This window comes from Schistocerca gregaria, chromosome 7 (assembly GCF_023897955.1).
Source record: "Schistocerca gregaria isolate iqSchGreg1 chromosome 7, iqSchGreg1.2, whole genome shotgun sequence".
Classification (NCBI taxonomy): Eukaryota; Metazoa; Arthropoda; class Insecta; order Orthoptera; family Acrididae; genus Schistocerca; species Schistocerca gregaria.
The window spans coordinates 360,333,502-360,354,932 of record NC_064926.1 but is presented as its reverse complement, the minus strand read 5'-3'; the positions used below and the strand labels follow the sequence as shown (position 1 = coordinate 360,354,932).

The following is a 21,431-nucleotide window of genomic DNA, read 5'->3' as shown; positions in this document are numbered from 1 at the left end:
GCGCTTTGTAGGGATATGAAATGGAATGATCACATAGGTCCAGTTGTTGGTAAAGCAGGTGGTAGACTACGGTTTATTGGTAGAATACTGGCGAAGTGCAGTACGTCTAGAAATGAGACTCCTTACAAATGACTCATGCAACTCATCTTAGAATGTTGCTCAAGTATGTGAGACCCATACCAAATATGACTAAGAGGTATATTGATCGCATACAGAGAAGGACAGAATGAATGGTCACAGGTTTGTTTGATCTGTGGGAGAGTGTCACAGAGATACTGAAGAAACTGAACTGGCAGACTCTTAAAGATAGGCATAAGCTATCCCAAGAAAGTCTACAACCAAACTTTCAAGAACAGGCTTTAAATGATGACTGTAGGAATATGCTACAACCCCATACATATCGCAAACATAGAGATCATGAGGACAAAATTAAAATAATTACAGCACGCACAGAGGCATTCAAACAATCATTCTCCCTGCACTTCATATGTTAAAGGAACAGGAAGAAACCCTAATAACTGTTTTTTTTGAGATTTAGTGAGCAGCCCCTTCCTTTTGATGCGTCATATATCTGCAAGTGTGTCCCACTTCAAACTTTCTATGAGATTTGTAATGTTCTCTCGATGGCTAACTGTACCAGTCACGAATCTTGTCACTCTTCTTTGGACCTTCTCAATCTCTTGAATCAGACCCAGCTGGTAAGGGTCCCATACAGACGAACAATATTCTAAGACTGGACGAACTAACGTATTGTAAGCAATTTCCTTTGTTGACAGACTGCATCGCTTCAGGATTCTGCCAATAAACTGCAATCTAGATTTCGCCTTACCCTTGCTTGTGTAATCTGATCGTTCCGTTTGAGATCATTTCGAATGGTCACACCCAGATACGTGGCGGATGTTACTGCTTCCAAATACAGGGCATTTAATTTCTACCTGTACATTAATGGGGATTTTCGCTTTTTTATACGCAGTACGCTCACTAATATTGAGAGATAACTGCCGGTCATCTCTCCAAACATTTATTTTCCGCAAATCCTCATTGATCTGCTCACAACTTTCGTGTGATACTACTTACCTGTAGACTACAGCATCATCGGCAAACACTCTAATGCTGCTGTCAATACCATCAACCAGATCGTTTATATAAATCGCAAAAAGCAGCAGACATATTACGCTGCCCCAGGGCACACTTGATGTTATGCTTGTTCCTCTTGAAGTCTCCCCATTCAGGACGACATACTGCTCTCTATGTGTTAGAAAACTTTCTATCCAACCGCGTATGTCATCGGATAGACCATAAAGGCGCTCTTTTTGAAGCAAGCGACAGTCCGGAACTTAGTCGAACACCTTTCGAAAGTTGAGGAATATGGCATCAACCTGGGAGCTGGTATCAAGAGCCTGTTGTATATCATGCACAAAGAGAGCCAGCTGTGTCTCGCATGACCGCTGTTTTCTAAAACTGAGATGGTTTCTGCAGATGAGCTTCTCAGGGTCTAGAAAGGTCATTATGTCTGAACATAAAATATGTTCCATGATTCTACAACAAATCGATGTCAGTGAAATTGCCTGGTAATTATGTTCATCCGATTTTCTACCTTTTTTTATAGATTGCTATGTCCTTAGAACTTTCCACTATGCAATGAGCTCTGATAGATGATGTGTAAGAATGGTGCTATATTTGTAGCATAGTCAACAGAAAGTCTTACGGGGATACCGTCTGGATCAAATGCCTTCCTGGTGTCTAAGGATCTTAACTGGTTTACAATCCTAGAACACTGAACACTATGTCAGCCATCCTTGCGTTTGTTCAATAACTGAAAGGGGTAATGGTGCTGCAGTCATCTACCATAAACAATTTTTTGAAAGCCAGGTTTAGAGTTTCGGCCTTCTGTTTATCATCATCCATTACATTACCCAAACCGTCAGCAAGTGAAGGTATTGAATTATTTGTAGCATTCATAGATTTCCCCTATGACCAAAATTTTTTGGGTTATTTTTAGAATCTGCAGATTAAATATTGCTTTCAAATTCGTTAAAAGAATCTTTCACTGATATTTGACAGCTGCTTTCATTTCGCATAATTTCTGTTTGTCAGCAAGGCAGTGACTACGTTTAAAACGACTGTGCAAAATTCTCTGCTTTCTCAGCAACTTCCTAATATATGAAATTTTCACTCTACAGCGGAGTGTGCACTGATATGAAACTTCCTGACAGATTAAAACTGTGTACTGGACCAAGACTTGAACTCGGGACCTTTGCCTTTCGCGGGCAAGTTCTCTACTGACTGAGCTACCCAGGCGCGACTCGTCTCCTACCTTCAAAGGTAGGAGAAGTGGTACTGGTGGGATTAAAGCTGTGAGGAGGGGGCGTGGGTTGTGCTTGAGTAGCTCAGTCGGTAGACTCGTCTCCTACCTTGGAAGGTAGGAGAAGTGGTACTGGCGGAATTAAAGCTATGAGGAGGGGGCGTGAGTCGTGCTTGGGTAGCTCAGACGGTAGACCACTTGCCTGCGAAAGGCAAAGGTCCCGAGTTCGAGTCTCGGTCCGGCACACAGTTTTGATCTGCCAGGAAATTTCGACTTTCTAATGTGTTTATTGATCCAAGGCGGATCCATTCCTTCTCCTATTCAGATATTATGGACTAAATTTTTACTTAAGTATTCCAAAGTCGAATGTGTTCACAACTAATCATTGCTTGTAGATGTCTTGTTATGTTCTTCAATTATTTATATTCCAGTTCTTCTTGTGACATGTATATATGAAAGTTTTTTCATGAAATGGAGAATAAATGGCAATTGCAAATCTACATTTAACCGATTATGAAAAATTATATTCACAAAATGTATGTGGTTGTGAAGTAAATTTTTTTTTGTGATTCGAATGAAAAGAAAATAATTAGAATTTCATGCAGATCCTGTCATGGTCACCACTGGACTGTATTATCAGTGTAGGTAATGATACAGTGGTGTCACTGGACTCGAAAAGCTAGATGTATGTTACAAAAATCATTACAATTGACCCCCGAGACCTGTGTATTTCGGAAAGTTGTGTAATGTTTCTTATATTATCTTACCAAGCTCATGCACAGTGAGTCTACTTTGCGAGAAAGGGAAATTCTTCTGACATCTTTTCATAGCCACAACTTTATAGCTCTTCTTTCTTGACTATGTCACCTAGATTTTAAAGTAATGAACTGTTATTTTCAGCATTGTTTAATTAGAACGACAAAACTTAATTTTTGTTTCATTTTCGACTGTATTCTTACAGCTCTAGGTACAGATGTGATACACTGCAGTTGATCCATTTATCACCTCCATTATACAATAACTTTTGTACATTATTGAGAAATTACTTTTGGTGTAATAACTTCATTAGTTCTCATGGAAAAAAAGGTCAAATAATGAGATTTAGAGATCATAAGACTTCTTGTAATAACATGCCCTAATGTGCAACTGTCTACAATGTAATGTATCGTCTGACAATAACTATTCTTTGTTATGGGACTTTTATGGAGAGACAAAGCAAATTTTACATTTTATAAAACTATAAGTTAAAATATTCTAATCTGGTTTTCTTTCTCATTTGGGATCTTTTAGCCCTCGTTCAACAAATTTCACAATTTTAAGCACGAGCCTACAACAGGCGTCACACAATTAGATGATAGATTATAAGATGACACAGTACAACCTGCCCTACATCTCCTACTCAGACCCCCAAAAAGTGGTCCGAAAAGTTTATCGAACTTTCCACATATTATTAAATGGAAAATCTACAACCATGTCTGTCAGCCAACTCAAACCAGTGTGGACACTAGAAGATGTTTCATTGGATGACAACATATGCCAAGTACCTCCATGTCTGACATGTGGCAATCCTCCCATCAGCAATGTATTGACAACCTCCTACTTACTGCTGTACGTCTGTGACTTCCTTCTCGAGGAACATCAGTGTCAGACTCATAGACATCGACCTCCTTATTGACAGTCAGCACACCGATTGCCATACTGCAGAAAGCTCCACTGCATGGTGTCCATAAAATTGCCACATGACATTGATACTGCCCACCCTCACATCCAACATTTGCAGCAAAGGTACCTTCACAAGCCTCTCAACATAGCTGGCGCCAAACAGCCCTGATGGCACATTGTCTGTGCTGACATCCACAGATGCCACCACACACTCGCAGTACGGGTGCCCCACCACAAGCACACTGCCGTCATGATTACCACCTGAATGCCATCTGGATAGACCACCATTCGATGAATTCATCACTGCAGATGGCAGTCCTCCTGGAAGACCAATCTGTCTTCTTGCAGTCCCACCACCATGTCACTCCACACAGCCATCCTAACAGTTCTCCACACTAAGGGGGTGGGAGGGTGCTCTGTGGGAATATGGTAGTGACAAATAGCATTGCTGGAGGTCGACCAGATGCCAGGCAGAAACTCTATGACAGTCTGGTGTATGGTTTTGCTAAGTTCGATGCCGTGACGTGACTGCCACTGTGAATAGGCCTTCATGGAATATTTGCAGTTTGCCAAGATAACAAAGCATAATAATGAAATAAATGTTACAAAGAAACAAAAACAAAAAATCCACTACTACAAGAGTGACCGCGGCAAAACTGTGTTAACTTCCGATGTTAGCAGACGATGACACCCTCAAAACTTTCTTCCCGATCAACACAGGTTTGTTACGACGGTCCGTTCTCGGACCGTTTGAATTCCGGCATTTGAAATCCATTATGGAATGTTTTTATGTGACTCGGAATGGCTTGATGTGTCGTGACGGCGTGTGTGAATGCACTTTAACGTGATCGACGAAACACAATGGGCGACTAAATGACAAGTGAAACACTACACATCATAGCTCGTTAGAACTGAACAAAACAGGCAGTCCGCGTTCTTCTAAGATGTAGAACTTGATAATACACTGTAAAGATATTATCGAGCTTGATAGTACAAAATAAAGAAGTGCCACCGAAGTCGATGGATTCTGTTGCAAACTTTGTACAGAGATCTCGCACTAAATTGCTGCCAGAGATCATTGATATGATTGGTGATTCCAGAGACAGTGTTGTGGCAGTGTTTTTATTTGAAACGTTTAAAGACTGAGATTTAGAGAAAATGAATAAGGGAATTAGTCCTGAAATTAGAATAACAAAAAATTTTTTGGAGGTAAGGTGCCCCTTTTTCCTACAAACCGTCATTGTGCTGAAGTTAAATTTCATTTCCTAAAGCGGAGTGGAATAGATGCTTTACTAGAAACCATATGCTAATGGAAGACGTGTTTACTGCCATGTTAATGATCTGTCAAAGTATGAACAGGAAACATATTGTTTTTGCCCCGTGATACTTGTTATTGAAATGAGTAAGGTGTGATACGTTGAGCAGGGTACAAAGGAAGAATAGTTACTGTAGGTATTCGGTGATAATGTAATGTGATTATGTGACTGACACTGTTCGTTACAGATTGTGTATATTTTAGCCGGAACTAAGTTAATGGTTATTTGCTACATCAGGAGCCAAATTCTTGCGTTGTACTTGCGTTTACATTGACTTCGATGTATCCTATTATTCAAAGAAGGCTTTTATATGAGTCATAAACATTGACACGCATACAGCGTCAGCAGAAAGAGCATTAAAGTAAAAATGGACCTTGACTTTCGAAATTCCATTTGTTTAACCCTCGGGCCACACCGATATCCATCCCTTTTTTTTCAGTTCTGTAAGTAACAGTACTGGACGGGGACAGCAGTGACAGAGTTTAGACCATTCTTGTATGTTTGCTGTTTTAGTGTGTTGGTCGTCTATGTTATAAGAATGACCATTATGTGAAATTGCTATACCAAGTATAGCAATAATTCTTCTATATGTCGTGCAGGTAGATAACAGATCAAGCAGAGATGAATATAAGTAGAGACCGTACACTGTAACTGCGCTATTGAGAACCCTCAAGCCACATACAACAACAACAACAAAACTCAATAGGAGCATTTAATGTTAAATCCTAGTAAACAGATACATTCCAGAACAATCAGTAGGACCATTTCATGGACTACACACCGTCGGGACTTAATTATGTTTTTCAAAACACTAATAAAGTTTTGATCATCTTGCATTGACAGTCTTCTTGAGAAAACCAAGAGTGGATGACAAAATATGAGCTATGGATGGGTATAAAATGATACTATTGTGTGCAGCTTTTACATTGCTTCTTCAGGGCCACTAATCTCCTCAAACATGCACCTTTTTCCTTCTTGCACGCATAACAAGCAGAGATTTTCTCATCACTATCACCAGTTTTACACAATTGGCTCTGTGCCATATGCACAACGGGTAGGGTCGGACGCTTTGGTCGATCCCTAATAGTCACAAACATTTCCACATTAGAGTAGTGGCATAATAGAATGGTTGAACTATATACTAGCACCAGGCCTTGATTTTTGTAGCTTTCCCAATACTGCTCAGCAAAAAAGATGTAAACGACTTTTATCTATATGAGGGTCACAACCCTCAAAACATACAATTTAGATATTCACAACAATTATTTACTTTTTTGTTGGTTTCAGATATATAGGCTTTAGATCAAGGTCTAAGGCATGTTTCTGCACATGATGTTGCATCTTCTAATGCTGGAAACAGCTGCAGAGACTATAAAGACTTTGTTAGTTGTTAGTCAGGCACAAACAAGGAACGAAGGCCATACTGTTTGTATGCAACTGTGCAGTGGTTGGGTTGTGATGTCATTCAACCGCTGCTTAAGAACACAGTCACATCAATGTGTTATGGAGCTTGTACAGCTGAGCAGTTGTGCTGTTTTCTTTATTCAGCACAAGGCCCACCCCTTCACTAATTTTAGTCATTCTCGTTTTTTGTTGAAGTAGTTTCTGTGGTTTGGAATTCCTATGGCTTGTCTGTATGTCCTAATGTGGTGATGATTGGACTTTGATAAAACTGCAATATCAGAGAATCAAAATTGTTGGTTCCTTGGTCCCACTGCATGATTTGCAAGCAACAAAGTCTCTATAACCTCTGAGGATGTGCCTAGCATTAGAAGACAAAACACTAGGTACAGAAATATACCTGAGGCCACGGCTCAATCTCTGTTCATCTACTGTCACAGCATGTAAGTACTGATCATGAAAGCCCACATTGTATGTTTTGAGTGTTTTCAGACTTTTACTCATTGATACACAGAGGTATACATGTGTGTTTTGCTTGCTGTAGCCAGTTGCCTGATTTCCACATCTACACCATTACTCTGCAGTTCACAGTTAAGTGCGTGACAGGGAGTTCATCCAACCACCTTCTAGTTATTTCTCTACCACTCCATTCTCAAGCAGCATGCAGGAAAAACGAACACTTAAATGTTTCTGTGAATGCTCACATTTCTCTTTATTTTATTATGATGACAATTGCTCCCTGAGTAGATGGACACCAACACAATATTTTCCCTTTAGGGGAGAAAGTTGGTGATTGAAGGTTCATTTGGAGAACAAGTGCTGTCCCAACTTGCCTGTCATATTCGTGGTACTCTCTCCCATGTTTTTCAATAATACAAAATGAGTTTGCCTCGTTTGAGCTTCATCGATGTCCTCTGTCAAGCCTACCTGACGCTGATCCCACATGGTGCAGCAATACTCCAGAAGAGGACAGATGAGCATTATGTTGGCAAAAGTTTTTGATAGTGCTGAGCCACAGTCATGCACTGTTTTGAAAGAATAAACTGTCATTTGACTGTGTATTACTGTATTTAGCTTCTGTACCATCTACATTTCAGCTTTTATGTCATTATCATGTACAATACTAAAAGTTCTTAGACCACTAACACGTCATATCTGATGTGTTAATGGTCGAAGAACTTAGCACTGTACTCGATAGTGGCAGAAAAGCCGAAATGTTGATAATGCAGAAGATAAAATAATACACAGTCAAATGGTGGTTTATTCTTTCAAAATGTAGTGTAGGCAGTCTCTTTAGTTGACGTTTTTGCTATTTGTAAGTGGTGTGCCAATAAAAAAATCCCAGCCTTCAGTTTGCTTTTCCCACAACATTGTGTGATCATCCCATTTTCAGTTATTTGTAATTACCATCCCTAAGTACTTAACTGAATTCACAGCCTTTAAATTTAAGCTATATTTTGAAGGTATCATCTTTCTTTTGCAATCAGAATTTACCATTGACCATTACCACTAAACTAACAGGAAGCTGTAATGCCATTGTGAAGACTGTGTCTGACATGTGAGAGATTGTGGACAACTGTAATGCAAGACTGTGTGCTCAGCTGTATCTCAAACCCTGTGTTCATATGCTCTACTGATCAAGCTTTCCAGACATGACTTACAAGCACCCCTTCCTCGCGGCTTTGCATATGCCACTACTTCTCCTTCATTCCAAACTTTACATAAGTTCTCCTGCAGTTCTGATATGCCAGGAAGTTTCAAATTAGTGCACACTTTGCTACAGAGTGAAAATTCATCCCCTAGACTGTGGCTAAGCTATTTCTCCATTGTATTGTCCCTTTCAGGACTGCTAGTGCAGCAAGTTATGAAGGAGAATGTGTGTAAAGTTTGGAAAGTAGGAGAGAGGCACTGATGGAACTAGAACTGTGAGTCGTGCCTGAATGGCTCAGTCAGTACATAATTTGTCTCGAAAAGTCAAAGATTCTGGGTTTGGGACCCAGTCTGGCATACAGTTTTAATTTGCATAAAGTATTGAATTAATAAACACTCCACTGCAGAGTGAAAATTCGTTCTGGGAACTATGATGCATGTCCAACAGTTGTGTTTAAAATAACCAAACTTGTTCGTATCCAGGAGAGTTTAGTGTGAATCTTAAACTGAGAATTAAGTGTGAATCACAAATCGAGAATTTAGTGTGAATCTTAAACCCTGTTATTGACAGATTTCAGTGTTCCTATATGATTCAGAAATAAAAAGTATGTCATTAATTCTCTAATAAACACTTTCTATTTAATAATTTATCATACAGGCAAGAATAGGTGGTAGGATTGTTTGCAGTGAACATTAAGCAATCATTTTAAACAACACTTGTCATGTTAATGATGTTGACTGGATTTCACTCTCATCCCAATAGTATTGGAGTGGGGGGGGGGGGTCAGTGCGCGTGGGAGATTTTTAGGCTGGGCCATAGTTATTAGAGATTCTATGATGAACACATGCCAGCCGATATGCTGAGAGCAAAATCTTGTTGTGTATCAGGCACTGCGGAGGCTAAAAGCTTGGCAGAGGAAATGGACTAGATGAGCCATATGGGGCACTGTGGCCACACAGTGCTGTACTCACATGCCGAGAGTGGCCTCCATCTCGCACCACACGAATACAAAAGGCTACTGTGTTCCACATGACCAGTATATAGGTGGCCGTCCAGCATGTAGCTGGTCAGCTCACTGCTCGTGCTTGATATTGTCAGATCTATCTTAAATATACTTGTACTGCTTCACATCTACCTTGCTTGTCACCTAGTTATTCTCTTTGATAGTCTCTTGGATTATTCTCACTGCTGTTCTGGGTCTTGTCATCATTGTTGTGGCAAAGACTTTGCTTAGCGCCTTGATGCCATCTAATTAGTTTCTCCATGTCTCGGTCTATTGTTTTGTCCACAGTCTGCCTGTCACGTTTTGCAAACCTACCATTAACTTGGGTTATTCTTCCCCAGGCGGCTCTCCCACCTGCATTTCTTTACAGAGCTCCGACATGCACACTTATATCTGGCTACCTGCGGATATAGCAATCTACAAAGTAGAAACATTTTGAATGTCAATATTTTAACAGTAAATTGCCAGAGTACCACCCTCTCAGAAAGCTGTTTCACTCAACTTTTACTTGGAATTGAGTGCTAGATGAAACCTGAATTAGAAAGCTCAGAAATATTTAGTGAGGCCTGGAATATATGTTAGAAAGACAAGTTAGATACCATGGAAGAGGGTGGGTTGTTCATTGTGATCAACAAAAATATTATGTTTTTCAAGGTTGAAATTGAATCTGGGTGAGAAGTTATCTGTGCACGAGTAACTGAGCCAGGTGAATTCAAATTTAGTATTGGTTGTTTTTGTGGGCCACCCAATTCCTCTATAGCAGTTGTAGATATATTTAAAGAAAGTCTATGATCAGTTCTGATCATGTAATATTAGGCAGAGAAGACTAACCCACTGATTATAGACTGGGATGTCTATGAATTTGTTGTATTTGGTATGGACAGATATTCCTGCAAAGTAATCCTGAATGTTGTCCTTGAAAGCTCTCTTTACAACCCACATGTAGATAATGATCACAATGTCATCATAACAATGGATACTAAAGTTATTTAATCCATCAAATGGCTAACAGAGTTTTCTGCTGGAAAGAGGAGATAAAGCAGTTGTTAGCATCCTGCTTAGACAATCAGTGGACTTCATTTGCTTCCAATATGATGGACATAGAGGAGTTATGGGCAAAGTTTAAACTGAATATGTGCTGACATTGTGAGTCATGCATAGATATCTGTCACAACAACATTTGTCTTCAAAAGGCAAAGATTCTGGGTTTGCAGGTGGAAGAGACCTGCCATGGTTTAATAACAAAAGTTAGAAAATGCAGAGAAAACCCAGATTTTGCACTCTTGGTTTAAAAATAAATATATAAAAATATTTTTAAAAAAAAACAGTTTTATCAACAGGCAAAAATAAGTACAAATTCATACATGTATAAAAAAATTGATTCGTGAAGCATGTAACTTTCACCATCATACAGTAGAAAAAGATTGTGCGAAGAATCCTAGTAAAATCTGATCACTAACTGGGTTGAAAGCCTCTATTTAACCACTTATAGCCTAGTCTGGTGTGGCAGTAGAAGATAGAAAAGTACAGCTGAATGCCACATTAAAAAAGTCGCTGGTGTAGATGTAGGATTCTACAACATACCTCTGTTTGACCACCACAAGGACGACATAGAAATGGGCATCTTTGGCATTCAAAAGCAGCTGAAAGAGTTGAAAACACCCAAGTAACCATTATTAGAGTTGACACAGTTGAATAAGTAATAGTGAGTAAAAGACGTTTAGTGCCAGTAACTATATTTGCAGTTCCAGGTAAAATACAATGAACACAACAATCAAGGAACATTATATTACACACATACACAAACTCAGAGCATACAATAGCATCAGAGAGGTCTATTATATTCCACATAATGCATTTTGCCACTGTCTGTCACGAAATATATTGTTCACACAATTCCAACACCCCCCACCCTTTGAACATGTATTTAGTGGTTTGCCTTCACAAGATAAACCAAATAGCCCCACAATCTTTTCAAACTTCTCTTTGTCCAAGGGTTTTATCAGAAGGTCTGCCAAGATGACTTCTGTGCGCAGGTAGTTCATGGCGATGTTCACTTGCCCACTGAGGGTCCGGGGGTTAGAATAGGCCTAAGGTATTCCTGCCTGTCGTACAACGTAACTAAAAGGTGTTTCACACTTCGACCTTTATGTGATGATCCCCTGTAGGGTTTGACCTCCATTCTTCAAAATTTTCCTGAAGAGCGAGCCAATTCGGGAAGGGCACCTTATAAGGTGCATTTTGTCCATTGTGCATTGGGATCTTTAGCCCACTTTATCGGCGTCGCATTACAGTCCTGCCCATTCTCCATCTATTGGGCGAGGACAACTTACTGGTTCCTGGGTGCGTTTTCCACCACGCACTATTCAGTGTTGATTTCTGCATCGACGATGACCATGGACTTCTTTGCACCTGATATCCAGCACAGTAGCCAACCCGTTGTAGTGGGGCCGTCATGTATCCTGTTGGTTGTAGCCCCTGACCAAACAGGGATCACTCTGCTGATGACTGCGACATTAACTCCCCACATGTGCCAAGAGGTAGATGCCCATCCCCCGGGAGCTTCGGGATTCCCGGCAATGGCCATCCTGCCAGGTGTGGGTCGGAGTGGGTGGCATCAGGGCAGATGACGTGATGAAGCGTAGTCCATCATCTCTTGAGGGTGGTGAAACACCAGCAGTCTCTAAGCGATCATAAGCTCAATTCAACGCACAGAAGTATGACCTCAAATCGTTCCCCTCCCTGGTCACACCATGGGAGTAACATCAGGCTAAGGATGGCAGCAGATCTTATTTGCCCCGGTACCTTTTATGTTCGAGAGTTATTGGGAAATCTTTCATGACAATGAAGCCTCAGTTTTTAGTTGAGCATTTAGAGGACAAGTTCGGGGAGGTGGAGGGCTTGTCCAACATGAAATCTGGGTCAATTTTGATCAAAACAGCGTCCTCCGCCCAGTCACGGGAGTTACTCGCTTGTGACAAGCTGGGGGACATTTCTATAATCATCACCCCCCATGAGAGCTTAAATCTGATCCAGGGCATCATATTTCACAGAGACCTTCTTCTACAGTTGGATATAACCCTCCTCTGATGAAGTGCTTAAGTGCTGGTAGTTCAGCCATATGTCTTCTCGCTGTACTTCCAGCATCACATGCCAAGATTGTGGACGCCCATCACATCTCAATACTCCATGTGCCCGGCCTCCCATCTGTGTCAACTGCGGAGAGCACCATTCGTCTTGCTCGCCTGACTGCAGGATTCTCCCGAAAGACAGGAAAATCGTGAAGTACAAGACCCTGGACCGACTGACCTACATTGAGGCTAAGAGAAAATTTGAACGCCTGCATCCTGTGCGTATGACATTGTCTTACGCCACCGCTACAACAGTTGTGGCACAATCAGCTCTGCCAACACAGGTCACCTCTCAGAGCCGAAAGACTACACATGCCTCCTTGATGGTGGGGGGCATTTCCTTCCCTGTTGCTCCTGAACCACCTACTTTGGGAGCAACACCCCCTCCCCCACCCCCCCCAACCATCGGGGACATCCATCCCCACTCCTAAGCTGGAGAAGCGTAAGTCTTCTTCGGCTTCTCTCGCTAGGAAGGGATCCCTTGGGTCACTTGCTTTCCAAGTTTCTTCTAGTGGGAAAGACGACACCCGCTAGTGGCTGAAGAGCCCAAAAGCAGCTGGTCGTATGGCTTCACGCTCATCCTCAGTCTCGGAGACTGAGCCAGTGAAGTCCTCCTAGCCAGGTAAACCCAAGGAGCAGCTAGAGAAATCCAAAAGGAAAACCCCTAAGACCAAGGAAACTGCGGTGGCACTCACACCACCGCTACCTACAAGCTCTATGGCTGAGGATGGGATGGAGATTTTGGTGTCCGCTGAGGACCTAGATCTCGCCAGACCCTCAGACACAAATGGATATAAACTGCTCAGGCAATAAATAGGTGGCAGTAAGTGACACTGAGGCATAAACTGCCTCATTGAATATTCCATGCCTTCCCAGTCTCACGATGTCATACTCCAGTGGAATTGCGGCGGTTTTTTTCACTACCTGGCTGAGCTACGGCAACTGTTAAGCTTCACACCTGCTATCTGGATTGCCCTCCAGGAAACCTGGTTCCCAGCAATGCGGGCCTCTGACCTCCACAGCTATAAGGGATATTATAGGAACTGTATTTCGACTATAATTGAGAGTCAGATGGAGTTTGTGTTTCTCCGAAACTCAAACTTTGGTGAACATGTGCCCCTTCAAACCCCTCTTGAAGCTGTAGCTGTCAGAATGACAACACAGAAAATAACTGTCTGCAATGTATATCTTCCTCCAGATGGTGCAGTACCCCTGAATGTATTAGCTGCACTGATTGACCAACTCCCTAAACCTTTACTACTTCTGGGAATTTTTGATGCCCACAACCCCTTGTGAGGTAGTACTGTCACAATTCGACCTCTGCCTCTTAAATGCTGGGGCCACCACACATTTCAGTGTGGCTCATGGTAGTTACTCGGCTATTGATTTATCAATTTGCACCCCAGGACTTCTCCCGCCTATTCACTGAAGAGCACATGACAACCTGTGTGGCAGTGATCACTTCCCTATCTTCCTGTCACTGCACCAGCGTCAGGTGTACGGATGCCTGCCCAGATGGGCTTTGAACAAGGCGGACTGGGGAACTTGCACCTCTGCTGTCATCACTGAATCTCCCCCACACGGTAACATCAATGTGATGCTTGAACAGGTGACTATGAATTTATTTGTAAAAGTATAGACAGTGGAAATTAAAATGTTCTGTGGTGCCTCTCCTGCTCCAAGTCGGCCTGTTTGATGTCCTACCCCCCTTAATGTGTTGCAGAGTGGCTGGCTTTCCCTTTTTATTCTCGTGCTTGGTCAGCCACTGTAATCTACTCTCATGTTTTACTCTCTTCTGTTTCTAGAGTCAGTCTCTCTCTCTCTCTCTCTCTCTCTCTCTCTCTCTCTCTCTCTCTCTCTCTCTCTCAAGTGTTCGTTGCCTTCCCTTCGTTCTTGTGGCTTTTCCTTTCTTTCCATTTTGTGTTATATGTTTCATCCGTTTTATTCTCACACTTGTGGCATTGTTTTATTAGGAACAAGGGACCGATGACCTCGTAGTTTGGTCCCTTCTCCCGCCTTTAAACCAACCAACCAACCATGGCGATGTTCTGTCACTCTATGTGGTCCTGAATAAAATGGTTGCTTATATCAGTGTTTTGTCCTAGCACTAGTGACATCATTTTTAGGTAGGTTAATGGCTCCTTTATTGTCACAGAAGATCATTATAGGTCCATGATTAAATTGGGTTCTACTTCACATAGTAATGGTCTTAGCTACAATGCTTCCTGTGTGGTGTAAGATAATGCCATATACTCGGCCTCTACAGTACCCAGTGCAACAGTTTTTTGCTTTTGACAGGACCTTGAATGCGGGACTCCCCCCCCCCCCCCCCCCATTAATTTAAAGCAGCAGCCAGTAGTGGAGTAATTCAGTCCCCAGTCTGCATTGCTGTAGCGTTATAGTTTAGCATTACCTTCTCTACGGTATCTTAACTTTTGGTTTGAAGTTCCTCTTAGATATCGGAATATCCTTTTCACAGCCTTCCAGTGCTTTTCGTTTGGGTCTCTGCAGTATCTGCTCACTGCCTTGGTGGCAAAAGCAATGTCGGGTAGTGACCTATGAGACAAATATAACCGACTCCCTACTGCTTCTAAATATGTAACATTCTTATGACATTCCAAATCTGTCTCATTTATATTTTCCTTCACTTCCACTTCCATTGGAGTAGTTATGGGTTTACACTCACTCATGCCAAATTTCTTAAAGATTTTTTCTGTATATGATGAATGATTTATGCTCAATTCTTGTCTCTCTTCATCCTTAGTGATCTGCATTTCTAAATAATGTTTAACTTCTCCCAAATCATGCACCTTAAATTTGGTTTGCAGCTGTTTCTTAAAAATTCTCATTTGGCTTTTGTTTTCAGTCAGGATAAAGAAGTTGTCCACTCATATTGTCATTAGTATTATCATCCCTTCTCCTCCCCTTTTGTAGTATATACTGGGATCTGCCTTAGATTTCTTCATATTCATATTTATTAGAGTTTTATGTAGACATTGATTCCAGCAATGTGCACTCTGTTTAAGTCCATAAATTCTTTTTCGCAAACGCCGAATCTTTTTCCTTTCCAATCTGGTTTTCGTGACTTCTCTTCATGGAATGACATACATCTCCTCCAATTTCCCATTTAATTATGCTGTTTTTACATCCATATGATGAATTGTTGAATTCTGTTTTGCTGCCAAGGCTAAAAGATATCTCAATGAGGCATACCTGACTACAGGTGAAAAAGTTTCTTTGTAATCTACGCCTTGTTTTTGTGAATACCTTTATTACAAGTCATGCTTTCTATTGGTGATGAATTTTTGGGGCTCTTCAAAGTAAATACCTATCCTGTAATGGTTTCTTATCTGCGAGCATATTTACATATTCAAAGGTTTCATTCTGAGATAAAGATTCCAATTTCCTTTCCATCACTTCCTTCCATTCTTGAGAGTTCGGTGGCCACTCATTGCTTTGTCTGCTATTTCTGGCTCATCATTAAAAGACTGGACTGCATACATCTCAAAATCTGGATATTCTTTCAGTTTTGGCACGCGAGAGGAACGCCTTACACTGTTATCTTCATTTTGTTCATCCTCAAACTCATTGTCATAATAAATAGTCTCCATTTGCCTTTGACTCTTCTCTTCCTGTTCTTCATTTTCTCTTTCTGCACATACGGTTTCACTCTCAGAACTAAGTGCAGTTAAGTTAGTAGTCTTGCCCTCTTCAGAGTCCTTTCTATTTTCAAAGAATACTACATCTCTGCTTGTAACTCTCCTTTTATACAATGGAGTCATTAATCGGTAGACCGTTGAATTCTCAAAAATATACTTTTTAGCTTTTGGGTCCTATTTTCCTCTTGGCTGTTTCAGTATGTGTACCATTGCATCACACAACAAAACCCTTATATTGCTTAGGTCAGGTTTCCTTCCTGCCCATATCTCATAGGGGTTCTGTTCCTTAACGCTTTTGTAGGTGACCTATTGTTCAAATATATGACCATTGATACCGCCTCTGCCCAAAAACCTTTTTATAATTCAGGATCAGTCATCATGCGCCTTCCTTTTTCGACAGTGGTCCTATTAGCCCTTTCAGCAACCCCATTTTGGTGTGGGCTGTACCCTATGGTAGTTTGATGCCTGAGTCCCATTTTTGCCAGAAGTGTCTTCAATTTCTGGTTAACATATTCTCTCCCATTATCAGACCTGATGATCTTTATCTTCTTTCCCATCCACCTTTTGACCACATTATGATATTCCTCAAAAGTGTCACTCACTTGGCCTTTGGAACTAAGAAAATAACATGAGTATATCGTGAATAATCATCAATAAACGTAAGAAAATAGTAAGTCCTTCTTAAGGATGTGAACTCCTCTTTATGGATTAACTGTAAGACCTCTGCAGATTTACTTTACTAGTCTTAAAAAATAGTCTTACTTGTTTTCATTTATGCATCTCTCTCAAGGGTCCTTGGATACACTATAATTCTGTATTCCCTTTACCATATCCCTTATTAAAGACATACCCTTTCTATTTAGGTGTCCGAGTCTGTGGTGCCATAAAAAACATTCCGTAGAGTGTACTGAATGACTAACATAGCTATGTTTACTGTCAGAGGCATCCAACTTAAAAATATCCCTTTTGTTACTTGCTGCAGACATAACTTCACCATCTTCATTGTTTACTCTTGATCCTTGCATGTCAAAAGTGACTGTATTTCCCTTCTTGACAATTTCCCCTACAGACAGTAGGAGACAGTAGGCTAGTCGCAACATTTTTTTTTTGCATAATGAACATCATGTGCTGTAACCATTGGGTTCACTATTTACACTTACATGTAGGGCTAGTTTCCCAGTCAAATGGCATTGGAGCTTGCTCTCATCAACAGTAGATTTTCCCATATGAGTCTTATCTTTAACATCATAAAGAAGAGATTTGTGTTTAACAATATGCACAGATGCACCTGAGTCTAACATCCATTCCAGTTGACGATTACCCACATCTCCAAAAGAATAGGAACATGAGAGTGCCTTACCTTTATTAATGGCCCCTCGCTCTGGCCTATCAGCAACATACCTCTTTCACTGCGTGTCTGATGTTGGGTTTTCTTTTTCTCTGCACTGAGATGCAATATGCCCCTTCTTCTGACATCTATAGCACCTCACTGATTTCTTCCTTTTGTTTTTTGAATAAAGAGCATATGCTGTTTCCTTCTCCAATACATGACAGCTTGAAGTATCCTTTACATCCTGTAGGATTTTCACTTTAAAACTGTCGCCCGTGATCGATATACCTGAGCTTTCCAGCCCCATAATCCAAGGCGCATACCTCTCGGGCAGTCCTGCCAACAGTAGTGTTCCTATCCATTCTTCAGCGATCTCAAACCCAATATTTCTCAGTCAGTTCAACTTGGCTATTATTTTGTTGATGTATTCATCTACACACTTCCATTTGTCCAGCTGAGTGGTAATTAACTCACATAATAATCCTACTTTCCTTGTAAGACCTTCATCCTCAAATGCACTTCGTAATTATTTGTCCCAGACTTCTTTTGCGGTCGCAACTTTTTCAACGTGGACATAATTCACTGAGTCAACCAGCGATATCAACTTTGATTTTGCTTTCCTATCCTTACTTGAATAATTCTGATCTGTGGATTTCATTGTCCCATCCACCACATCCCATAGGTCGTCCAACTGTAAATACGCTTCTACTGCAAATTTCTACATTGCATCGTTTTCATGACCCATAAGTCTTTCAATCTGCAGAATTTGTGCTGCGCTCACCTTAACCTTAACTTTGATCTTTCTTAACCTGAAGAATATTACAGAAGAGTTGCATTAGTCTTCATGCAAGTGCACTACCTGAAACTTATCCAATATTTTCTCACTACTATATAATGGATATACATATTCCGAATGCATCACTGTGCCCATAACTTATTAGAATCGACACAATTGAATAAGTAATAGTGAGTAAAAGATATTTAGTGCCAGTAACTTGCAGGTAAAATACATTGAACACAGCAACCAAGGAACATTATATTACATACATAAACTCAGAGTGTACAATAGCACCAAAGAGGTCCATTATATTCCTCATGGTGCACTTTGTCGCCATCTCACATGAAATATATTTTTCACACAATTCTAACAACCATGTCCATATGGAATCCCATTTCAGTTTTATGGAGAGTACTCTTCGACATTGGCCCCATACTCAGCTTTCAGCTATCACAAATCTCTCACTCAGCAGCAAATCCAAAGCACATAGGGAAAAAAGTTCTGATGACTCCCATAAATAAGAAGGATAAAATAATAGACCTAGAAGGATAACTAGCTCCACAGGTGATTAAGTAGTTGTAGTTACTCAGAGATGAAGAGGTTTGCACAGGAGAAAGTTCCACAGCAAAAACAAAGAAGGGCACATTCACAAAATTATAGGCCATTATCCTTAGTTTTTATATGTATATGATCTGACAGATAGGGTGACCAGCGACCTGTGACTATTTGCTGATGACGCTACAGATAGTACTTCTGTGTGGTGTGATGAGTTGTAGCTTGCTCTAAATATGGAAAAATATACTTTAATACAGATGATTTGGAAAAACAGTCCTGCAGTGCTCAGTTACAGTATACATAGTCTTGTTGACTAATGAAATACGTAAGTGTAATATCGCAAAGCTACATGAAATTGAATGAATTCATAAGGTCAGCTGTAGGGAAGGCAAATGGGCAACTTTGTTTTATATGGAGAATTCTAGGAAAGTATACTCACCTATAAAGAGGACCGCATACAAAACACTTGTGCAACCCATCCTTGAGTACTGCTTGAGTGTCTAGGTTCCCCACCAGATTGGATTAAAGGAAGACATTGAAGTAATTCATAGATGTAGTGCTGATTTTGTTTCCTGTAGATTGAATAAATTTGAGGGTATTACAGAAACGCTCATTGAACTCTAATGGGGATTAATTTTTCACTCTGCAGTGGAATGTGTGCTGATGTGAAACTTCCTGGCAGATGAAAACTGTCTCTCTTACCAAAACTTGAGTCTCGGTCTGGGACACAGTTTCAATTTGCCAGGAAGTTTCAACTCAAATGGGAATTCTTGGAGGGAAGGCAAACGTTTTATTCATGAAAACTGGCGTTTGTGACATACTGCAGAATGATTCTACTGTCACAAATTTACATTCCATGTGAGGATTACAAAGAAAAGATTTGAGAAATCAGGCCTTGTACAAAAGCATATAGACAGTTGTGTTTTTGCCCATGCTCAATTTGTGAGGGCACTGGGAAAGAGAAAGGCTTGCAGTACTACAAGGTATCCTTCACCATGCACTGCATGGTGGCTTGCAGAGTATGTATGTAGATGTATGTGTATAGATGCAGATCCAGCAGCTGAAAAACACTATATGTGAATTGAAGGGGGATCACTGCTATCAGCTGCAGCGGGACATTTATCTGCGTGGTGTCTTCTTTTGAAGGAACAGACACTGCACATTCAAGTAATTGATGAGCCTACCTGGGCAATGGATCCACTTTCTTCAATGTGAATGCACAAATATGTCTGACCTCCTGTGGGAATCTCTAAGTGGTGAACAGTAGTATAATGGCCAGGAACTGCAGAATGGTGGCATTCGATGGGAGCATGGAACGGCCATGAGGTGTACTGAGATTATCAGTGCAGTTGTGATAATGCTGTGTTCCAGATTACCGCACATGCCTAATAAGCAGGAGACCCTGGGTTCGAATCCCAGTCTTGTAGACATTTTCGCATGTTGCCACTGATTCCACAAAAATGTCCCGCTGCAGCTGATCGCAGTGATCCCCCTTCAATTTACATATAAAAAATATTTCCCTTGCAGGGAAGTCATTCTTCTTTGATGAGCCATGGAAATGATAGTGGAAAGATGCCCCTTCCCCATTAATTTGAAGGCTGCTACTTGAAGAGATGTAGAAATAATTTCCACAATTATTAGTATGGGTAGTTTAATGTTAGTTGCAATTGGTTATTAGCATACTTTACAGAGGAAGCCTGCCAGTTGGTTTATAGTTTGATTCATTCCAAAAACCTAAAATATGTCTTTTATGTGACATGAAATGTGAGAGAATGTTCACTGCACCCATCCTATAGTTTCCATGGTGGCAGTCACCAAGTCTACCATCTTGTTACAGAGGGCAGTAGCACTGGATGTACCAAATGTTGGATACCTGTATGGAATTAAAGAACACGATTGTGTTTTGGTGCTGGGATTCTCCATTGAACAGAAACTGAATCCTAATAAAAACTTGCAGGAGGGTAACTTTCATGATAAGGCCTCATTCAGTGAAAGGAACCTTCCAGCAGGACTTACCTTGTGTGGTGTCCTGAGATCCGTGAATACCAATGAAGAACAGAATCAGAAACACAAAAGTGAGGTTAGTATTGCCTACTATAAGCATCTTTTGATTATTATTGTTGTTATTTATTATTGCCACTGGTAAAAAAAAGCTTTCTTAGGCTAATATGTATTCTTCAGCTTATTTGTCATATTGCTGGTACAAATGGTTAGCATCTTCTAATAAGTGTAGTGAGCAACTGTAGCCATTTGCAGTCTCACATTTTTTCAAATGGTAATAATTTTATTGATGAGTAGGTTGTAATGTTATTTGTTTAATATGATATAGTAGACATTTGATATGGCAACACAGGTGTACAATTGACATTCACACAAATTTTAACAGCGTCTGTAAATAAACAAACGTACAGTTATTGATTTTTTGTGAACTCTGGTGTTATTGAAATTCCTGCTTAATGCACTTTGAGCCATAGCAGAATTTTTTGTTTGTATTTATCTACATTGCTGTTCATACTCTACAGTCCAACTACTTGCGGAACCCCCAGGGGGCTTACTGCCCTTTGGTGAGTATGCACTTGGCTAGCATGGGGCCCCAGCCTTTACAGCAGTACTTCCTTTCTGTGCTGCAAATCTACACTT

The 21,431-nt window shown here is 40.6% G+C and overlaps 1 protein-coding gene across 1 annotated transcript in view; it reads left to right on the top strand.

Moving 5' to 3' along the window:
- Positions 1-5,023: 5,023 nt before the first annotated feature.
- LOC126281754 (ufm1-specific protease 2-like) overlaps positions 5,024-21,431 on the top strand; it is a 59,584-nt gene continuing 43,176 nt past the window's right edge. Inside the window, exons 1-2 of the mRNA XM_049980944.1 lie at positions 5,024-5,176; positions 20,629-20,871. Coding sequence (XP_049836901.1) covers positions 5,126-5,176; positions 20,629-20,871 — 294 coding nt within the window. The 5' untranslated portion in view covers positions 5,024-5,125. The remainder of the gene's footprint in view (positions 5,177-20,628; positions 20,872-21,431) is intronic.